Source organism: Myotis myotis, unplaced genomic scaffold (genome assembly GCF_014108235.1).
Source record: "Myotis myotis isolate mMyoMyo1 unplaced genomic scaffold, mMyoMyo1.p scaffold_m19_p_3, whole genome shotgun sequence".
NCBI lineage: Eukaryota > Metazoa > Chordata > Mammalia > Chiroptera > Vespertilionidae > Myotis > Myotis myotis.
Window position 1 is genome coordinate 144743936 of NW_023416335.1, and position 21394 is coordinate 144765329.

At 46.4% G+C, this 21394-nt stretch overlaps 1 protein-coding gene across 1 annotated transcript in view; it reads right to left on the reverse strand.

The window, feature by feature from the left end:
* The window catches only part of TPH2 (tryptophan hydroxylase 2), a 98612-nt gene that overhangs the window by 59863 nt on the left and 17355 nt on the right, over positions 1-21394 (reverse strand). Inside the window, exons 6-7 of the mRNA XM_036301652.1 lie at positions 5262-5458; positions 1876-2011 (exon numbers count right to left, since the gene is read on the reverse strand). Of these exons, the coding sequence (XP_036157545.1) occupies positions 1876-2011; positions 5262-5458 (333 nt within the window). The remainder of the gene's footprint in view (positions 1-1875; positions 2012-5261; positions 5459-21394) is intronic.

Sequence of the window (21394 nt, forward strand, 5' to 3'; positions counted from 1 at the left end):
GTTCCCCGTGATACAGTGTTGTCTCTACTCAAATGTCACCTCCCAAGAGGCTGCCCTAATGACTCAATCCAAAAAAGCATCTCACATCACCTGCTTTATCTGTCTTCATAGCATTTTGAGCACATCACCGCACTTTTACCTGCTACCATATTATCTACCTATCTCAGCAATTTTCAACCAGTGTGCCACAAGAATTTTTAAAACATGCAATACCTAGTCAAGGGCACCGACCTCTCTTCCCGTTGACTGTCAACTTTAAAAAATGACGACAGCCAATACAACAATAGCCATTCTCTGTGAACAAATCAAAAAATATACCTATTTTTTGTCATATCAGCAAAAAATATATTTTCTGGTGTGCCGCAGAATTTTAGTAATTAGTTTATGTGTGCCACGAGGTAGAAAGGGTGGAAAATCGTTGCTCTCTTTACTAGTATATGCTGTCCGTTGTCTCTCCCATCCTTCCAGGAGGGCAGGGACCTTGTCTTGTCCCCAGACTACCCAAGCACATAGTAGTCTTCCAATAAATGTTTGTTGGAAGCACAAAAAGAAGTATAATTCAGAGCACTCGAGTACTTTACACTTTCTGGGAAGCAGTAAGACACAGTTTAACATGTTAAAAGCTAGCATGGTTAAATACATGGAACAGGTGGGTAATAAGGAGAATGAATGGCAAATTTTCTGAAGGAGTGATTGTGCACAGGATGGTGAGAGAATGTTTGCCAGAGAAGACAAACACTGTTCACCTTGAAGGCAGTGGAAATTTCAGAAAGTTCGAGAAAAGGACCTACGGTGTTTTACACTGAGAGAGTGTACAACACCATGTGTCATGAGGCCAAGTGATTAACAAGAAGGGGTTCACAGCTTGCCCTCGGGTCCCCATGATAGAACAGCATAGCATCATCACTCGCTTCTCTCTGCACCTAGCCCACTCACTGCACACCTAGCCCACCCACTGCACACCTAGCCCACCCACTACATACCTAGCCCACCCCCTGCACACCTAGCCCACACACTCACTTCTCTCTGCACACCTAGCCCACCCACTGTCCAGGAGAGATAGGATAAAATCCCAAAGACGAATTCCCTTGAGGAAACCTGACAGAGCCCAAGAAGAATCACAAACGCCATATGAATCTAGAGGGGGGTGGGTAGGGCGGAGGAGCGTGCAGAAAACTAGGATGGCAGGGAGAGCATGGCACAGAGTTCTGAGTTTGGGGGTGATGTGAGGACCACAGGAGGGGGGGTGAGTGTGAGAGGAGCCTGCTCCTGCAAGAGGCACGCATGCCAACGTTCGCTTTGCCTCTCCTGCCTGTGTCTTCTCATCAGTAAAAGTGGAGATGATAACAGTACCTACTCCATAGGTTTGCCATGTGGATTAAATGAGTGGATGAGCCTGACTGGTGTGGCTCAGTGGTTGAGCATCGGCCTATGAACCAGGAGGTCATGCTCGATCCCCGGGGTGGGGGGAGGGCGTGCAGGAGGCAGCCGATCAATGATTCTCTCCCATCATTGATGCTTCTATCACTCTCTCCCTCTCCCTTCCTCTCTGAAATCAATTAAAAAATACACATTTTTTTAAATGAGTTGATGAGAGCAGAGCCTGCAAGGTAGGAATTATCCCGATTATTGGAATTTCCGCGTTTCTTTCAATGAAACGTTGTCTATATGGACCATGGCTTTATGAAAGCTACACGTGACTCTCAGAGGCCCCGTGTGCCCAGCTGAGGAGCCTGAGCATCCAGTAAGCTCTTCCTTCTCAGGTGAGTGCTGTGCCCCTCACTGGCCAAAGGGTGAAGTCGGGGGGGGAAAGAGGGCCTGGTCACTTCAGTGTGGTGACTCCCGCCAGCCCAGGCTCCCCGTGTGGGTACTCACGGTTCTGGGGTGTAGAGGGGGTCCGAGCCGTGCCGGATGTACTGGGTGCAGTGGAACACCCTATAGGCCAGTCCCGCCAGGAAGTCTCTCGGACTCAGGTATCCAGCCACCGGCCTCACCGTGAAGCCAGATCTTTCTAAAGAGGCAACAGAAAGAGCCAACTAAATGCTAAACCGACAGGACTTGCTGGGCCAACCAGGGCTTTCTGTTTTTTATAAGGGTGTTCTGGAAACAAAGTAATCAAGGTCCTACACCTCTTGACAATTGAATGACATACACAGTTGACCCTTGAACAACACGGGTTTGAGTGCCCAGGTTCATTTACATGTAGATTTTTTTTCAATAAATACAGTCAGCCCTTTCTATCCGCAGGTTTCACAATCACAGATTCCACTAACTGCGATCAAAAAACCTATTGTCACAGTCCCCGCCGGGTTTTCCCAACCGCAGATCAAAAATCCTGTTTGATCTACAGTTGTTTGAATCCGGGATGGGAGGGGCCAACTGTAGAGTCAAGTTACATGTGATTTTCGACTGTGCAGGGGGCCCCTGGATTGCTCAAGGGTCAACCGTACTGCTAACAGCTATCACGTCAGTGGCTTCTGATTACTAAACTACATTGTCGAGTGATGGTTTCTAGGGGAACAAGACATCTATGAAAATGGAAAGAAAAGGTGAAAAAAGATTGAAGGATTTAAATACAGAAGCCAATTTAGGACCAGAAGGCTCAAATACACAGGAGAGGATTACAATCTAAAGTGATGTTTACCACGTATTACCTGGTATCTTTCTAAACCACCTCCCCCCACCCCCACACCCCCACACCCCACCCCAACCCTCCTCCCTTCGTCCCCCAGGTAGGGATCCCTCCTTCGGGTATGTGGTCAGTTAACAGCTCATTTACTCCCTTCACTAGCTTCATGGAATCAATTCACATCCCAGCTTCCTACTGTCAATACCACCTAACTCCTTCATTCTGTATTATTGTTTCTGTGATATTATGAAAACAGTCACATCAATTACTCCAATTTGAAGAGGCACATGAAAGCCCTACATGCTTTATTGGTTTATAGTAAGAGGGAATCAAATAAGCAGAATATAATAAAATCTATGAAACCGCTCTATGCTGCCAGCTCAGTTAGGCTGTGGGTGGGTCGTCAGGGTCTCGGTTAAGGGCTGCCTCCTGCTTCTTCCTGGTCAAGGCCCAGAGCATTTACCACAGGAAGGCCTGTCTTCCCTCGGACACCAGCACACAAAGGCTCCCGTTCTGAAAACCTCCCCGCATTACGAGAGCACCTTAGAATGTCCAGAAATGGTTTATAAGGACAAAAAGCAATTAAGCTTATAGAACCAGTCTCCGTGGAGTTTCTGGTGTCTGCGTGGACATTACTGTCCTCAGGCCGCCTCAGACCCCTCATTCTAACAGTATTACCCTCATGCCAAAGCTTCCGCTTTGGATTGCTCCCCATTGGATATCAAAAAGATGGAGTGTAATTTCTCCTTTTTCTATTTTGTATCCATTAAGCCAGTGCGTCCCACTCATGGGGGACATGACTGTGGTACACAGAGGAACAGTCTTTATTTTAATAGTTATGTACTTTATTTTTATATAAATTGTTAAAAAGATATACCTATCACAGCAAGAACTTTGAATTTGTGGATACCATTGCTTAAAAAGTGTTCTTTTAAAATAAATTAGATATTTTAAAAGTCAGTCGATTAAAAGCAATAAAAACACTGACATTGTGCTTGCTATGAACCAATGAGTGATGCAAACCACACTCCCAGTATCCAGTTCACCAAGGGTCATGAGAAACAGCAATAAAAACAATAACAACAACAATAATAGTAATAATCACTAAGACTCCGCTACATTTAATGTGTGTCGAGCAATAATGTTAGGGCTTTAAGTTATATTGGTTAGTTTCCCCTCCCAACCCTCGTGAGCTAGATAATAGTATTATCTTCATTCACAGAGAAGAAACCCAGAGGCACAGAGCGGGTGCGGTAACTCATCTCAGGCCACAGAGCTAGGAGCCGGCAGCACGCAGGCTCCTCCAGGATCCGTGCTATACGCTATGCCACCTCTCACAACACAAATGCTAAGTTGGGAGACAGATATGGCAAAACTCGTGGGATGGTGTTCCAATTCCAGGGGTTTGAGAACAATGCAGTAAGAAGCAAACCCCGTAGGTGAGCAATCAGGCCCATGGTAAATATGTAATATGCACATAGCTCCGTGGGAAACAAAGAAGGGCACGTCAGAGGCAGGGCTTTAGGGGAAATGTAATCTAGTTAAACAATATAACAAAAGCTGATTCCCCATCTCTGTCCCTCAGTAACACACACCATGGGTGGTGCTCACCCTCCCTGGTGCCGGGTGTGGTGCTCAGCGTACCAGCTGTCAGACCACACCCACCTCCCTCCTGATACTCACGTGATCTAGGAGAGCTCAGCAAGGCTGTTAGATCAGGATTCATAGAGGAGCAGGATTTGTCCTGAGCCTCAAAGAGTAGGTAGAATCTGAGTAGGTGAAAATGGGCTGACTTGTCTAGCCAGGGGCAGAGCCTGAGCAAAGGTGTGAGGGCCCACAGTTGGAACAGAGGACTGTGAGCAGCTCAGTCATAGCAGGAGACAAACTCGGAAAGCTGGGTCAGGGCCTTGAATTGAGGCTGAGCAATTCAGAACTTGACCATGTAAACCAGACCCAGCACACTATGGCCTGTAGTCCAAATCTCGCTGGCAGTCTGTTTCTGTACACCCGTGAGCTAGAAACAGTTCTTACATTCTTTAACCATCATATTTAAATGGTTATAGAAGTACCTAAATAGGAGCCTTCATTTTGCCTCTCGGCCCACAAAGCCTAAAATATTTACCATCTGGCCTTTTGGGGCGGGGGGGCGGGGGGAGTTTGCCAACCCCAATAAAACAAAGGAGAGGCACTGATATTTCTGAGCAGAGATGCCAGGCAGAAAGTCGTGCGATAGGGAGCTTTATCTGGAAGCAGTGGACAGGGGAGGAGAGGGGAGAGGACATGGGCGTCGAGGTTATAAAGTGAAGGGGACTTCAACTTGAGTGGTAGCATTGGAGTGGGAAGAAAAGAGTGTTCACAATGGGTCACAAAGCTAGAGTGGCAATACTTAAGAGGCCATGGTAAGCTGAATAATGGTCCTCAAAAAAAGCCATGGCCCTTAATCCCCTCCCTGAACCTGTGAATATGTTTCCTTACGTGGCAAAGTGGACTTTGCAGATGTGCTACGTTAAGGACCCTGACATGCAGAGCTCACCCTGGGTTATTCAGGTCACCCAAGTCAGAGGAGGACATGGGTGTCCTTGGAGGGCAAATGAGGATGCTGGCCGGGACGGAAGCCTGTGTGAAGCCTTACCTTTCAGAAACACAGAGACATCCTCAAGCTGAGGCACGTTGTCCTCCCTGTAGCCACAGTATTTAGTCAGCAGAGGGAAGTTTTTCAAATACTCCCGGCAGGCGTGGGTGGGATAGAGTTTGGAGAGCTCCCGGAATACAACGCCCCAAGTTTTCGTTTCTTCCTCTGTGTACTCCACCCTGGGGATGGGCTGGCCACTAGGCAGGAGAGAAGACAAATGAATGATTCCAGCTCTGGGTCACTGACTTAAGTGTATGCTCACCTTCACACCTATCGCAAGTCAGATTCTTACAAAATGGGACACCTGAGTGTCTAAAAGGATCCCATCAGTATTATTATTATGTTTTAATATATTTTTATTGATCTCAGAGAGGAAGGGAGAGGGAGAAACACAGAAACATCCATGGTGAGAGAGAATCATCAATCAGCTGCCTCCTGCATACCCCCCACTGGGGACCAAGCTTGCAACCCGGGCATATGCCCTGACCGGGAATCAAACTGTAGCCTCCTGGTTCATAAGTCGACGCTCAACCACTGAGCCTCGCCAGCCGGGCCCATCAGTATTATTTTTTAGAGTTAAGTGCTAACCTTCTAAAATTGTGCTTTCAGACTTCCATATGAATGGTTTGATTAAGTTACAGCTTCCCCTGTCCTTATGGAAATTTGATAAGATTTATGTTCTCACTCTGAGATCAGTAACAAGTAAGAGTTCTGGGTTGGAAGGAATGGTTTCGGTACAAAGCTATGCTCTGAGAGCCTTATCGGCAATTGCCTGACAACAATAACAAATGAATGTTGTTACTTGAAAATAAAATTGCCTGTGGGTTCTCTGTCCCGTGTGGGGAACTCACCCCAATCTCCAAGTGTAATTTTAAGAATATTTGTCCAGTGTGAAAAACGTCTGAGAAATACTAAAAGACTATGCTAAGTTTAAAACTAGGAGTTTTGCAAACTGCAAAACAGGAGCATTTATTACACATCATGCTGAGACACGTGCACATTAAGCCCCTCAGTGGAGGAGAGGGGTCAGCAAGCTTTTTCTGTAAAGGACCAGAAAGTAAATATTTTAGGCTTGTGAGCCATATAGTCTCTGTCACGATTGTTCAATTCTATCATTGGATCTTGAGAGCAGCCCTAGACAGTACATAAACAAATGAATGTAGCTATATGTTTTCTTAATATTATCCATATTTTTTTGCATTTTATTTTTCAGTTGCAGTTTACATGCAATATTAGTTTGTATTAGTCTCAGGTACATAGCTCTATGTTCTGATAAAACTTTCTTTACAAAAACAGGTAGTGGGCTAGACCTGGCCCACAGACAGCATGTGCTGATGCCTGGTTTAGACTATTGAGAGGTGGCCCTGGACTGGAGTGGTCAGGGAGAGCTTCCTGGAGGAGGCACAATGTAAGCTGAACTTTGTTGGCCAGGTATGACCTGCAAGTTCACGACAGGAAGAAAGGAGGGAAAGAAATGCTGTTCTAACAGTAGCCAGCAGCCATGAGGAGGGAGCATAGCTCCTGCTACAACCTGGAAGGGAACACAGACATGAGCTTTTGCAAACTATTGCTTGAGGGTCCAGAATCTGAATTTAGCCTCTGATTAAAATACCTGTTTGGAAAGTAAAATTAGGGTTTGAGAAAACCTCTCACGACATGCTCAACAGCTACCTGCAGCGCTCCCCTCTGCCTACCCTGGCCACTTTTCAGAAATTCTGCCCCTGAAGTCAACAAATATACGCACACAATGTATGGAAGCCCAAATATATACACAGAAAACTAGGAATTCTACCTCAGCAGGCCACACAATCCCGCCTGTGTCAGCAGCCACCACAGGAGCATGTGCCCAGGCAGCAGCAGACACTCAGGGATGCTGTGGGGCATCTTCCACCAGCTGAGACCTCCCCCACAGCCCTCCCCACTTCCCACCCCTCCAGCCCTGCCCAGAGGTAAAATGGGGAAAGAGAACTACAGCCAGAGTAGGCTCGCAAACTGCCCCCTGCCCCCCACCCTCTACATACTCAGTGTTCTTGCCAAAATGATTTCTGTTTAAAATTCAGGTAAAATTGTGGTTCCCACTGCCTCAACTTTTTTTTAAATCCTCACCTGAGGATATTTTTTTCCATTGCTTTTTAGAGAGAGTGGAAGGAAGGGAGGAAGGGGGAGAGAGAGAGGGAAAAAATCGATGTGAGAGAGACACATCAATTGGTTGACTCCTGCATACTCCCTGACCAGGGGCAGGGGAGCAAACCTGTAACCCAGGTATGTGTCCTTGACCAGGAATCAAACCCACGACCCTTTGGTGCGCAGTCTGATGATCTAACCACTGAGCAACACCAGCCAGGGCCCAAATTTCTCTTTTTTATTAACTGCAGTACATGAAGGATGAGGGGATAGCACACACGGAAGAGAGAACCAGACATTAACATTTGCTTTTTCTAACTACCAAGAGGAGGGCTGATACAAACCAAATTAGAACAAGATTCGCACTGTTTAAATCTGGTTGCTGATAGCAAATAAATTACAACCTGGTGAATATTGGCTGAGAAGGTCAAGACTGCTAAGACTTAGCATCTGCATGAGTTCAGAATGAAAGCTTGAAATGGACAGATAAAAAAAAAAATAGAAAGGACATAGGAAATAAATATATAAACGGTCCAGGAAATTCAACAAAATCAATTTGAGTCGGGTAAGCCAATACAGCTCATCAGAGCTGTGCACAGTCGGAAGGTAAGAAAGCGATGAGGCTGAAACGATAAATGAAATATTGAGAAGCCATTTGAAAAGAATCGTTAGGTCAAACTTTTCCCTTTGACACCAATCTGCAAACATGCCGCGTTTCAGAGGGGAGCGGGCTATGTCCCACAGGAAGCAGCAGCAGGAAAACAAGTGTGAGTTAGGGGAGAAAGAAAGGCGCACAGATCTGTCACTCAGTAATGAATGCCTGGTGTTGCAATCTTGGACATGCAGATGGTCATGAATATTCTCATTTGTTGCTGCTTGTTTGTCCTGCCTGAGTAGCTAACTAGCCTGCTCTTCTGAGTGAATGGCTGCTGCCGCATTGCACTGCTACCTGGATCGACCGCAGGTAAGTCTGACTGCCCGTCCCATCACGAGATTGCTCACACTGCTCTGACCCCACCCTCCCCCGGTCATCTTTAAGGGAAATGTTTAAAAATCAGCTTCACCACAAAGGAAAGGCTAGTTTTATCCATTTAATTTCTATTTAAAATATCCAAAATACAGAAAAAAATGAAATTTCCCATTTCTCTAGGGAGTTAATACAGGGATATAATATTAGCTCATCTTTGAGAGCTGACTGTGGTGCCAGACAATTTTGTAAAGCTAAGAGTTTTTATATGAATTAACCCATTAGACTCTCCCAACAACTCCATGAGGTAGACACTATTATTATCTCTATCTGCAGATGAGGAAATTGAGACGCAGAGAGATTAAGCTATTTGCCTAGAATCATAGTGTCAAGTTTACCACTCAGTCAGTCTGGCTGGAGACTTGATTGACTAGTACATACCAATAAAATAAAAAAGGTATTCCAGCCCTAACTGGTTCAGCTCAGTGGATAGAGCATCGGCCTGCGGATTCAAGGGTCCCAGGTTCAATTCTGGTCAAGGGCATGTACCTTGGTTGCGGGCACATCGCCAGTAGGGGGTGTGCAGGAGGCAGCTGATTGATGTTTCTCTTTCATCGATGTTTCTAACTCTCTATCCCTCTCCCTTCCTCTTTGCAAAAAATCAATAAAATATATTTTTTTTAAAAAAAAAAGGTATTCTAGGCACCAACTTACTTTCACATGCCAAACTAAAACAAGGTTTGTGGGTGTGTGTGTTCATATGTAAAAATCGCATATACAATGATATGTAATCATGATGCTCATGTATATTTGTAGATCACATAATTTTGTAGATACTTTCCTATTTATTCACTCATTGAACCTTCTCAGTAAGAGAGGGATGTAGTGCTGGGTTCCCCTGCAGAATAAACCTGTGCTTAGGGAACAAGGAATGCAGGAACACCTGTGTTCTTTTCCTCTGCACTTTGAGATTTGTAGTCATGGAGAAAATCAGAATTTATGGCACTTGCTTGTACTTTGGATTCATGGGGTTTTGTGACTCGTATGTGAAAAAGATGACAGAGCAGTGTCCTGGCCTTTTTAGGGCCTAGGATACACACCCATGTATCATTACGTACCTGTCTGCGGATAAACATTATAATGCATATATTTCAATGTCCTAAAACACTCCTCTGGTCAAAAACTAAAGCCACTTAAATACTCCACGTTCTAGAGAAAGCCCCAGCAGCTGGAGCCAACCATCTCCCTGGAGGTCTTGTTAAGCAGCAGCAGAAATAGCCCTACCGCCCACAAAGTCCTCTCCATCACCCTGCCCGCCAGACCCCACCCACCAGTCTTAACAGAGAACCAGGGATGTGTAGGGCGGTGAGGAGGCCAGGGGTCGAGGGACAGGCCGGTTCTTTCCCCTTCCCTGAATGAGGAGGGCGGGCTGCGCCACGAGAACCCTTTACAAGGTCTGCGGATGCCCTAGAAGTGGAGTCTGGCATCACGTGGCCCACTGGACTCATGCTGAACAGCAGGGGCACAGGCGGTCCCTGGTGCTGCCGCAGAGGGAGCAGTAGCGAGCCAGTCCTGGGGTTGTGTCTGGAAGCCTGGGAGTCTGGCAGGCTGTGGGAAGGAGGGGTTCCTGTAAACATGGATCCTGCTGCCCAGCGAAATCTAGAGATTTCCATGGGATCCAATGTGGTGTGCCAGAAGGAAGATGGTGAAGCCTCACCCCTCCAGTTTGCTAAGTTCTTAGGAGGCAGAATACCCAGGGTCCCATCACCCCTGAAGAAGAGGCACTGATGGGCAGGTGCGTGGGGAGTGCCCAGCTGTGGTGCCCGCCTTGGAGAGGGGCTGGAGGTGTGACCACTGGCAAGGTCAAGGGGGTGCGTAGCTGCAGGGGTGGGGGTGGAGGGAATGGTCTCGCCCCAAGAAAACTGCATAGAACACTGTGCAGAGACCATTTCAACAGAGATCACCCCATCGGAAAGAGTCTGTCTGAACCAGGGTGATGTGGACTCCGGCCTGTCCGCCTATGACATTCTAACAATCCGATAAAAACCCCTCAACTGCCCCCCTTCCTCCTGAACCCCTGCTCCAGAGGAACTAGGTCCTAGAAGAAAGGAAAAGGTGTCTCGGTAGCAGAGCGCACACACACACTACCAATAACAAGGGGTGGGGGGAGGGATACACGTTGAATCAAGTTTGATATTAATCTTTTTTTAAATGAACGGGACTAGGTCTTAAATACCCAAATGAGACTGCACTAATAATTGAAAATGACAGGAAATTAGACGTTGCTAGGAAACTAGCTCCCCAGCAGGAAAGTAGGATTCAACACAATACAGTGGAGCGCAGTGAGCAGGGAAAATAAAACCATCTGATGTCGGTATAAACCCCAACAAGATGAGACTCTTCAAGAAACTCATTATACCTAAACATTATCATCAGGTCCCTAGGGAGTTCCTCCATTTAAATGGAATTCATTGGGATCTGGAATTCTCAACAACTACCACGATTATTAGTCACAGATCTCTAAGTCACCGGAGAAAAACAGATGTCACTCTCAGAGGTTTCCGCTCACGGCAGATCCTACCCCCTGGCCAAGGAAGGCAAAGGCCTTATAGACACCACAGGGAACCAGTGCTCACCAAGATGTACCAGGAAGAGGACGGAAGCGGTCACGGTGGGGATTGCGGCTTGACAATGGGAAAAGCTCCCTGGTGCCCGATGTTACTCAGAGATGACGAAGAACTCTCTAAGAAGACACTACAGGCCGTGGGAGGCCCCTTTCTGCCTGGAAGGTTAAACCCCACTCTTCCTTGAGGCAGCGGGGTGATTCTGAAACATCTGTCTTGTCCCTGCAGCGAGGAGAGACTGGAAAGTGCACAGACAAACCTCATGGCGGGGCCAGAGGGGGAGCAGGTACAGACAGTTCTGCTACGGAAGCCCTGAGCTTGTTAGAGCAGAGCTGTTCAACAAAGCCATTCTGACACTGGAATCCAGGGACGCGTACCCCGCTGAGGCGGAAATGCTGGGGTTCTGTACACAGCCAGGTGAATAAGCAACAATGCTTTCATTTGATTTGACTATTTGATCCTCTCCCCCAGCAGGTCCAACAGCAATCTCTTTTCCTTCTATGTGTCTTTTTTAATTTGGTGGGGTTGGGAAAGATGTGATTATGGGGTGTGTCCTGGCGGCCTGCTGGAGCCCTTGCTGTGAGCACGCCTAATGTGAGATGCAATTTCTCTGCTTGTGTTATCTTTAGAGAAGCTCCGGTGTCGGCACGCAATGCACTTACTCAGTGGAGGAAGATGTGACAGGCTGCAATTGATAGTATTTACATCAAGATGATCAGACTGGCTGAGACACAACGTGGATTATGTTCTTTGAAAACAGCTGGACTTCCTTGGTGGCAAGGACCAAACAGAGCAGAAGGTAAACAGAGAATTGGTTAAGGGGACGGGTGAATCTGATAGAAATAGTTAGGGGTGAACGCATTTTCTCTTTTATTTCATTTTGTGTTCCTAGGGGCAGGAGACGCCTGACTTATTCAAGAGCGGCTCATCTGCCTGGAATAGACTGTCTCTCTCAGCGCTGCCTCATCTTTTCGCTCCTTCCCCATCTTAGACATTTCTCTCTTGATTGACATTTCCACCTGGGGATGGCAGCGGGAAACGGAGAGGAGGTGAATGTGAAGTTCCATCAGCTTTGCAACTCACTAACAATCAGCAGGTCCTCCTAGGCTCAGCCTGCGAGAGCCTCTGGAGAAAGATTATGGGGAAAGGAAGGCAGGAGGTCTCTATCTTTGTTGCTCCTTGAACTATGAGACGAATGTGCCACGCTCCTCAATGAGCATACCCTGAATTCTACACCATCCCCAAGGAGCTATCTGTAATTCATCGTCTTCCCTGCCCATCCAAGAAAGCACAGAAGAGTATAGAACAGCGATGTTGGCATTATTCTAACATTATTATAGAATAATCTTTATTTTGGCCTAATTTAATTTAAAAGAAACATTTAGCATTCACAAAATTTGCTGTTTGTTACATGTCTTACAACTGAGGTGACACAGCAGTGTGCAGAAATGTCAGTCAGTTCTTATGACTCTTACTCTAGCTGGGAACCACAGTGTGACCCAGTACTCTGCTGGTTGGTACCACCGTCATGAACTAGTACCACCTGCAGCCAGGCATCTCCAGAGTGGAGCCATGTAGTCAGTGAGTGTCCAACAGGAAGATGGCTTATGTCCCTGAGACTGGGAAAAATGTGGCCATGCCCTAGCCTGTTTGGCTCAGTGGATAGAGCGTTAGCCTGCAGACTGAAGGGTTCCGGGTTCGATTCCCACCAAGGGCTCATGCCCGAGTTGCAGGCTCCATCCCCAGTGTGGGGCGTGCAGGAGGTAGCCAATCAATGATTGTCGCTCATCGTTGATGTTTCTATCTCCCCCTCCCTCTCCTTTCCTTTCTAAAATCAATAAAAATATATATGGGTTTTTTTTTCAATGTGGCCACAGCCAGGAAAAAAAAATTATATATATATATATATATATATATATATATATATATATATATATATAATCTCCTAAGTGGAATGGATGGATTCCATCATAGTTATACCATAAAGCAAATGCCTTTTTTTTTCCTACTGATTTCTAAGAGTCCATGAGAAAACTCTAAGGCTCCCACATTTGATAAAATTACACTTCAGAATTCAGACCATAATGGACACTCAGTCTATATATATAAAAGGCTAAGTGACCAGCCAACCAGCCGACCGGCCGGTAGGTATGACACGAACTAACCACCAGGGGGCAGACTCTCAATGCAGGAGCTGCTGAGTGACAGCAACTTTGCAAAGTGCTCTCTCGTACTTCAGGACCCCTCCGGGGATGTCAGACGTCAGACTGCCGGTTTCGGCCCCATCCCCACAGGCCAGGCTGAGGGACCCCACCTGCCGGGGGATCCCCACTCACTCCACAGACGCTCTTTGAACCCTGGAGCTGCCTCAGGTGCAGCCAGCCAGGGAGGGACTGGGGAGGTTGGCTCCAGGGCATGTCCAGCCCATCTCATCCAGTACCGCCCCACCAGCCACCTTCTAATTAATTTCCTTTCAATGTGCACAAATCCATGCACTGGACCTCTAGTAAGTTTATAACAAAATACTATCAGTAATACCTAAGGGTAAAAAAGAAGTAAAATTTCTTAAAATATTACTCTGCTAAATCTATTGCCCCATTACAATATATGCTTCTCGAAAACAGGGATATTTGTTTGCTTTGCTCATTTTTATATCTCTGCCACCCAGAGAAGAGCCTGGAATACATAGCTGTTCAGTAAATAATGTTTGTGGAATAAGTAAATCAACCAATTAGGCCAAAACAAGCCACAGATTAAAAGGTTGAGAAAAATTGCAGTTGTTCATCAGACAATCTTGAAGATAGGTACTCATCTTACTTCATCTCTGCTTCATATACTTTAATTGCTATGGAAAAAGCAGCTCAAAGACTCTGAGGTTTAATCATATTGCTGGTAGCTTCATTTATCCTTATGTACTACATAGTTTACAAGTAAGGTTTCCTTTTTTCTAATGATCTCAATTCCGGTTTCCTAGGCACTGTCACCCATCATACTTGCAGCCAAAAATTTTATCAGGAAAGAAAGCAGCAACAACCAATCCAAAGGGACATAAAAACCAAGCCTAACTAAACACAGACATGTTTCCTTGGCTGGACATCTTAATGAATGAACTTCCAAAGATATGTTCAAAGCCATAGGGCATGAAGATTGAATATTATTTTTCAAAAAGGAAACTCACGAATCACTACAGTGACTTAACAACCAGCTGAGCTGTACCAAGCTTTCCAATCATTCAAGTTGTCTGACATCAAGTGGCTCAATAGGGTTCATTCGATGAGGAGACTGGCGGCCTGTGTCAGCTCAGCTGCGTGAGGAACCGTCAAGGCGCATACTCATTTCCAGTGGGCCCCCTAGGCCAGTCGGGGAAAGAGCATTTGTGATCACATATTTTATTTGCTTTTGCAAATGAGTTTTGCACACATGAATTTTCCTAAATGAGTCTATGGGCCCTAAGGAACTTTCCAATGTTAGAAAGCAAAAAATGTGCGTCTGTTTTGTTCCTATTGTTAATATTGGTGCTGCCTTTGTAAGAGACATAATGAAAACAAACTACTGTACCCAGGGAGCCTCGGGGAGAGAGGAGCTTTAACTCCGGGAAATTGTTTTTATTTATCCTGTGCCCCAGGATAGGGCTTCCCACCATCTCCTCACCTTGCAGAAAGCCCTCTGCACATTCAAAAGGAGTGATTTTCTCCTGCCAAAACTACCATGAAATTAAACATCAACAGCAACAACAATGGGTCAAGCAGCCATTAAAATGTGCATGCTCAACAAACTCAAAGAAGGCCATACAGAAAAGAATTTAAATTCAATAGCAGTCAACTGTGGGGAGCCCGAACTCAGGCCCTGTTCCTCATAACTCAGTCCCTGGTCTTAGAACTCAGTCCCTGGTCGCAGAACTCAGTCCCTGGTCCTAGAACTCAGTCCCTGGTCCTAGAACTCAGTCCCTGGTCCCAGAACTCAGTCCCTGTTCCTGGAACTCAGTGCCTGGTCCCAGAACTCAGTCCCTGGTCACAGAACTCAGTCCCTGGTCCTAGAACTCAGTCCCTGGTCCCAGAACTCAGTCCCTGGTCCTAGAACTCAGTCCCTGGATGGGCGCCATATGTGGGGAGCCAGCACGGTCATGGCATACTCATGCCAGCTCAGCCTGGTTCAGTGACCCTGAGTGGGGGCGATGAAAGGCTTAGAAAAGACAGACAAGAGAATGAAAGCTGGGTCTCGGTGGGATGCTGCCCCTCTGATGGACAGCACCAACACCCACAGCCATGTCTTTATTTTATAGCTGATGCCATGAGGCAAAGTAAGGGCGTGACCAAGATGTTTACAACATTCTCATTGGTTTTAACCCTACTCAACTACATGCACCTGAACGCTATCACACAGGCATGTGGGGCCAAGTGTTTGGACCATAGGTTCAAGCTTATAACTATAGCTGTTGGCTATAACTGTGCTGGAAGGCTCTGCCCTCCAAGCTGGGACTTGCAAGTGGGAATGAGAAGACTGTGCCCTCTCCTCAGTACAAGGCTTGAACCTGTCCAAAACACTGTAGCTGCGCCCCATAGTCAACAGTCTCAGGCCACGGAGATGAAGAGACCCAGGTGAGGTTCTCCCAGAGCCCACTTCCAATCCCATACATCTTGCATCTGGACACACAGGGACGGAATGCTACTAACTACCGGGCCCCACCTCTTTCAGGGGTGGATGTGGGTATGCAGTTATTCTCCAGTTCATGGCCTAACAATAGCATCCACTCACTCATTCATTCGTCCATTTAACTATAACAACAATAATATAATAGCACAAGATATGGATTATGGCATATGCTGCTCACCTTCTAGGCTGATTAAATGACTGTGTGCATCTCCATTTTATGGTTGGGAAACTGAGGCTTGGTAATCTTCCCAAGATCAATCAGCTAGTAACTGGCATACAAGGACTCAGATTTCGGAAGGCTAGCTCTAGAGATCCCACTCAACCAATACGCCTCCCTGCCAGGGACTGAGTACCTAATGGTATCCTGCATGGAGTTTGGTCTCTGCTTCCTCATTTGACACAGAGGAGAATAAGACAACTGCCCAACACTGAGCAGATGCAAAGACATGTCCTCAGTAAAACACCTGGGCCAATAGCTAACGGGTACTCAGTACAATTGGGTCTCTTCCTCTGGGTGTACAGAAATGAATAAAATTGCATCACTTCCCTGCAGGGCCAGAAATAGGTCTGGAGATGACAAAGCAGCAGTCTTTCGGGTAAGTCCACTCAGGTCTTGGACAGGACTTGTGGAAGTAATTTTAATCTTTCAAGTTTGTGGAAATCATTCTACCGTAAAAATACTCAGACCTCGTTCCCTGTGAAACATTAGAGTTTGGTGCAGCTTCTGGCCTTGTCAGTAATACCCAGCCTTACTGTGTTCATGTTTCTCACAGCTGTGGGAGCCATGCTGTCATCAGGCAACATCCCACGGAGGCATTTATGCACATCTAACAAACCCATCAAGCCCCCAACATGAAAAGGAGAAACCTTTTCCAAACCAATTTTCCCTTTTGTTTTTCTTTGCGACTCTCGGGCCCCCTTCCTTTCCGCCACTGAGCTGAACCTCGGGTAGTGAGAAAGGCTCGGCATGAAAATGGTTCTCCCCTAAAGCCTGATCGTTTAAACGCTTACAAGAACTCGTGTACACCGAGAATTCTGTGGAGCAGAATAACTTTTAAAAAACCCAAGCCATTTAATTCTGTTGTTCTTGTTTTCAACTTGATTGATTCCACCTGTGTCAAATAGAAGTTGCTATGCCAATTTTATTTTATTTTAAGAAAGAAAGGGTGTGGCCTTGGGCAGATTCTCTTAGAATCCCTAATGCGACCTTCTTCGGAAACTATTCTAGTCGTCTGGGAAATGACCCCAATACTACAACTATTTGGTTTTGTTCTACTTTTCAATTTACCGCTCCATTTCAAAGAAATTAAAGTATCCACAGCTAGTGTTTACGCAGGAGTCACAACGTACCCAAACAGCCCCATATATCTCAGCTTCATTCAAAACCCAGGAAAGCAAATCAATGGAGGATAATGAAATGGGATAAAATTAGCTCGGTCGAGAAGAAAACATATTTGCCTTCTAAGGTGCCTCTTCTCAAAAAGACAGAGAAGATAAAAAATTAAACCTTGGACCCACAACACAATAAAGCCCACAATTCATCAAGAAACTGATGAGGAAAATGTCATTAAAGATAAAAACTTGCAACCACCGCCCCCCCCCCCCCGCCCAGTTAAGTTTTTTTTTCCCCTGTTAAGAAAGCATAACTTTTCCCTTTCGTTCTTCCTCTGCCTACTATTTGTTTTGTTTCCAATTAAGATTCGCCTATCTAAAAATAGGTAATGTAGCACTCAGGACTCCTGTTAGTAATGTATTCCTTTAAGCTACATTCTGAAACCAAGCAGGACCCATAAATCATGCCTCTTCTCGCATGAAATGAGAAATGCTAAGGTCAACGAAAATTTCTGGAAAGGTGCAGAGGTGGAGCCACCCCAGTTATTTTGCTGCAAGTTGCAATAATTGCAAATGCCTCCTAGGAAAACCTCCACAATGAATGGTAATCCTGCGGCCCAAACAAAAGCTAACTCGTCACAGCTACCTGGAAGCCCCAATATGCACAGAACTGGTAACAAGAGAAAAATTCTGAGGCGCCCTACATGAAATTACAGCACGGCGGAGGGTAAGAAACAGACAAGAATTGCTAACCAGTTAGTAGCTGTGGAACAACTGACAAAAGACTGCTCACACTCCTGAATGCCTGTGGGAGTTCTGTATCACCCTTCCGGCCGCCTATTAGCCGCCCACTAGACGCCGGACGCTGCTTGTGGGCAAACGGTCACGACTGCTGCCTACCAGCCATCAAAAGTAGCAAATGTTTCCTTGTTACAGACTATGCATCCAGCCTAGAACTGCCCTGCTTCACCTTTTCCCGCCCACCCTCCTCATCTGTAGCCAATGTAAATCTTTCAGAACTTACATCTTTCTTCCCCAAACCTAACGTATGAAAGTGCCCGTGAACTCCAGCTCAGGGCACACGTTGCCTGTCCGTGGTGCCCTGCGGCTGCTGATTCAGTCCTCAGGCCCCAGCACCTGGTCCTTTTCTGGCCAGCATAGGCCTCCAGACCCCCTTTCCCTCAGAAAACCTTTCAGCTGTGAGAGTTGTTTTAACACTGAGCATTGGGAGGTCAGAGGCAGAGCAGCAAACAGCTCTACCCAATATCTGCCCAACACTTCTACTCGAGGGAGCCTACCTTTGTCTCTGATCACCCACCTCCTTCCTTTCCTTTGACAACCTGTGGCTGACTCCTGCCGAGTCATCTAAAGAAAAGAGGAAACTGAGAAGATCTCCTGAGAAGTGAGGCGCTGGCTTAGGAGCCCACTACGCTTATTCCAAGGCTCGTCCATTCCGTCATTTGTGTCTATCCAGCATCTTAAAATGCATGGCATATTGCTGAATCTCAGTCCCAGAGGGCTTTGTTATGACAGTATGTGGTATGTGGGGCTGTGGGGAGAGGAAGGCGGGTAGCAGGGGGAAAATGCCCTTCTCTGCTTTGATGGGGAGAGGAGGTGAGATTCCCGTCACCATTCCCCGTTGAATGAGAGAATGCTCCCTCTGTAATGGCGCTGAGTGGAATATTCACAGCTCACCCAAATTGAATGCGCCTGCTGGGCTGGTGATTGCACTTTTCAGATACGCTCGTCTCCATTTGGGGCCGTTTTGTTTTAGTCTTTGTTTAGCTGTGTACCTACCCTCAGAGCAAATGAATCTCAAAGGGTGCAATTTTGTCAATCAAAAAATCAAGAAATAAATAGGCTAGCAACTAGAAAAAGCCAGAGAAAGACAAATCTCTAACATTGTTTTTCAAGCCTCGGCCCAGCTGTGTTTATTTCCATCCATGATATACCCCACGAGGGTCAGGCTTCCAGCAGGCGGGGAGCACAGGGCCTGAGAGGGGAGCACAATTGCTGCGCAGGGCGAGGAGGTGGGCCGCCGGCCAGGGCCCGGCAGATGTCCCACGCACTCCACGAGAGACAGCACATGGCCTTGGAGCCAGACAGGGCTGGTTTGCGTCCTGGCTGCATAAAATCTCAAGTGTATCAAATACTTACAAGAATGATGCATCTCTTGCCCTAACTGGTTTGGTTCAGTGGATAGACTGTCGGCCTACGGACCGAAGGGTCCCAGGTTTGATTCCGGTCAAGGGCATGTACCTTGGTTGCGGGCATATCCCCAGTCGGGGGTGTGCAGGAGGCAGCTGATCGATGTTTCTCTCTCATCGATGTTTCTAACTCTCTATCCCTCTCCCTTCCTCTCTGTAAAAAACCAATAAAATATATATATTTTTTAAAAGAACGAGGCATCTCAAATATGCTGAGAATTCTGTGTAGAGAATGACTCTTTAAAATTCCAAGTCACTTACTTAGTTGTTTCAGTGTTATTTTCAACTTGTATATGAAAACACATATGGCAAGTGAAGTGTTACAGCCACTTCCAAAAAAAGAAAAGAAAAGAAAGAACAACAATCTGGCTTCTTGCGCTAAGGAGAGGTTTAGGTTCCATCAGAGAGGCACATGGAAACCCCCGAGAGCGACCTTGTTCTGAGACTGTTCTGGTCATCTGGGAAACAAACCTGGGACTATAGATATTTGCTTTGGTTCAATTGACTGCTCGATTCTGGAGAAGTTAACGGAAGAACAACTGGTGTTTATGTGGATGACAATCAGCTGTGTCACCTTTTGCAAGTCTCTTCATGTCGCTAAACCTCAGATTCCTCACCTTCAAACCAAGTTACGATAATGCCACTTGTCACCGAGGCTTACCGTGGGGTTACATGAGAGAACATGCGCAATGCGTTTAACACGGGTCCAGCACGGGGCCAGAATTTAACTGAGGGAAGCCACCCAAATAAGCCGGCTAGGGGCTCTGCGAATGGTGAACATTTCTACCGCCACCAGCCATTCAGGGATGCCTCCCACACAGCGCAGCCCCCACCTGGACCCCTAACTGTAGCTGAGACTCGCTGACCTGGGAAGGCCTTGCAGAGGGTCACTGTGTAGGCTGAAGAAGCAAGCTGTGTGCATGAGTTACGTGAAACTGAAACTGCGAACGCGTACACACACACACACACAGATTTTTTGAAAAGCTCCTTTTTAACCCAGTCCACCATGGAGCCAAAAATTCCTTAATTCGTTCACTCCTTAAAGTCCTTTACTCAGTTTAAATGAGCTTAACAAATGGTTATATGGAACTAAGGAACCATTAGCAACTTAACCGTGATGATAATAATCACATCATCATAGATTCCACACCCGCTTGCACAGTCAGCATCTGGGCTCTGTCATCATTGCTAATCCTCCCAATGATACCAGGTGCACATTAAGATGAGAGCGCTGAGACTCCGAGAGACTACGTCAATGCTCATGGCCGCAGAGCTTGTGAGGAGGGCAGGAATTCAAATCCAGTTCTGTCTAGCTCCAACGCCTATACATTCTGCCCCACCTTCTGCTGCACCACGCTGCCCTGCCTTCGGTACGTTAGTTCTAGAGACAGTGCATGGGCACCCATTGTGGAAGAGCAGTTAGGGAGGGTCTTAAAGAAATAATATCAAACACAAATTAAATGTATGTCTTCACCGATTTCCAAGACAGTTCCTAGTGAGCCCCACCTGCTGGTATTCATGCCCAGGTGCAGTCCCCTCACACAGTATATCAGGGTTGGGCTATGAAACCAATAGAATTCATCAGGAGTGATGGTATATCACTTCTGAGTTTAGATGGATTTTTCCTCGATCTCTTCGGATCACTTGGTTTGAGGGCACTCCGGCAGCCCTGTGGAGAGGCCCACGTTGCCAGAAACTGTGGCCTCCTGCCACAGCCATGTGCGTGACCAAATTGGAAACGTCTCCCAGCCCCAGCCCAGCCCAGCCCAGCCCAGCCCTCACATGACTGCTTCTCTGGTCAACACTCTGACTCCAGCCTTCGGAGAAACCCTGACCCAGAGCCACCCAGCCACGCTGCTCCCCGATTCCTGACCCTGAGAAACTTCGTGAGATAAGTATCTGCTGTTTTAAACTGCTCAATTGGGGGTAGTTTGTTACACGGCGATAAATAACTAATACAGTGTAATAATCAGACGGACTTCAGGGCTTGTAGAAAGTCTTGGCCAAGGTGGTGGAGAAGGGTATTAAAGGTAATAAAAAGATTGGGAGATGCTAGAGAAAAAGGCAAGATCGGTTGAAATGGGAAAACGAATGTTATAAAAATATTAGCAAATACTTAAAGTAGCATTTCCTATGCAGTATTCTAAGTGTTGTTAGTATATTAGCCCATTTAACCCTTACAATAATCCTCTAAAGCAGAAGTAGGGTTATCCCTATTTTACATAT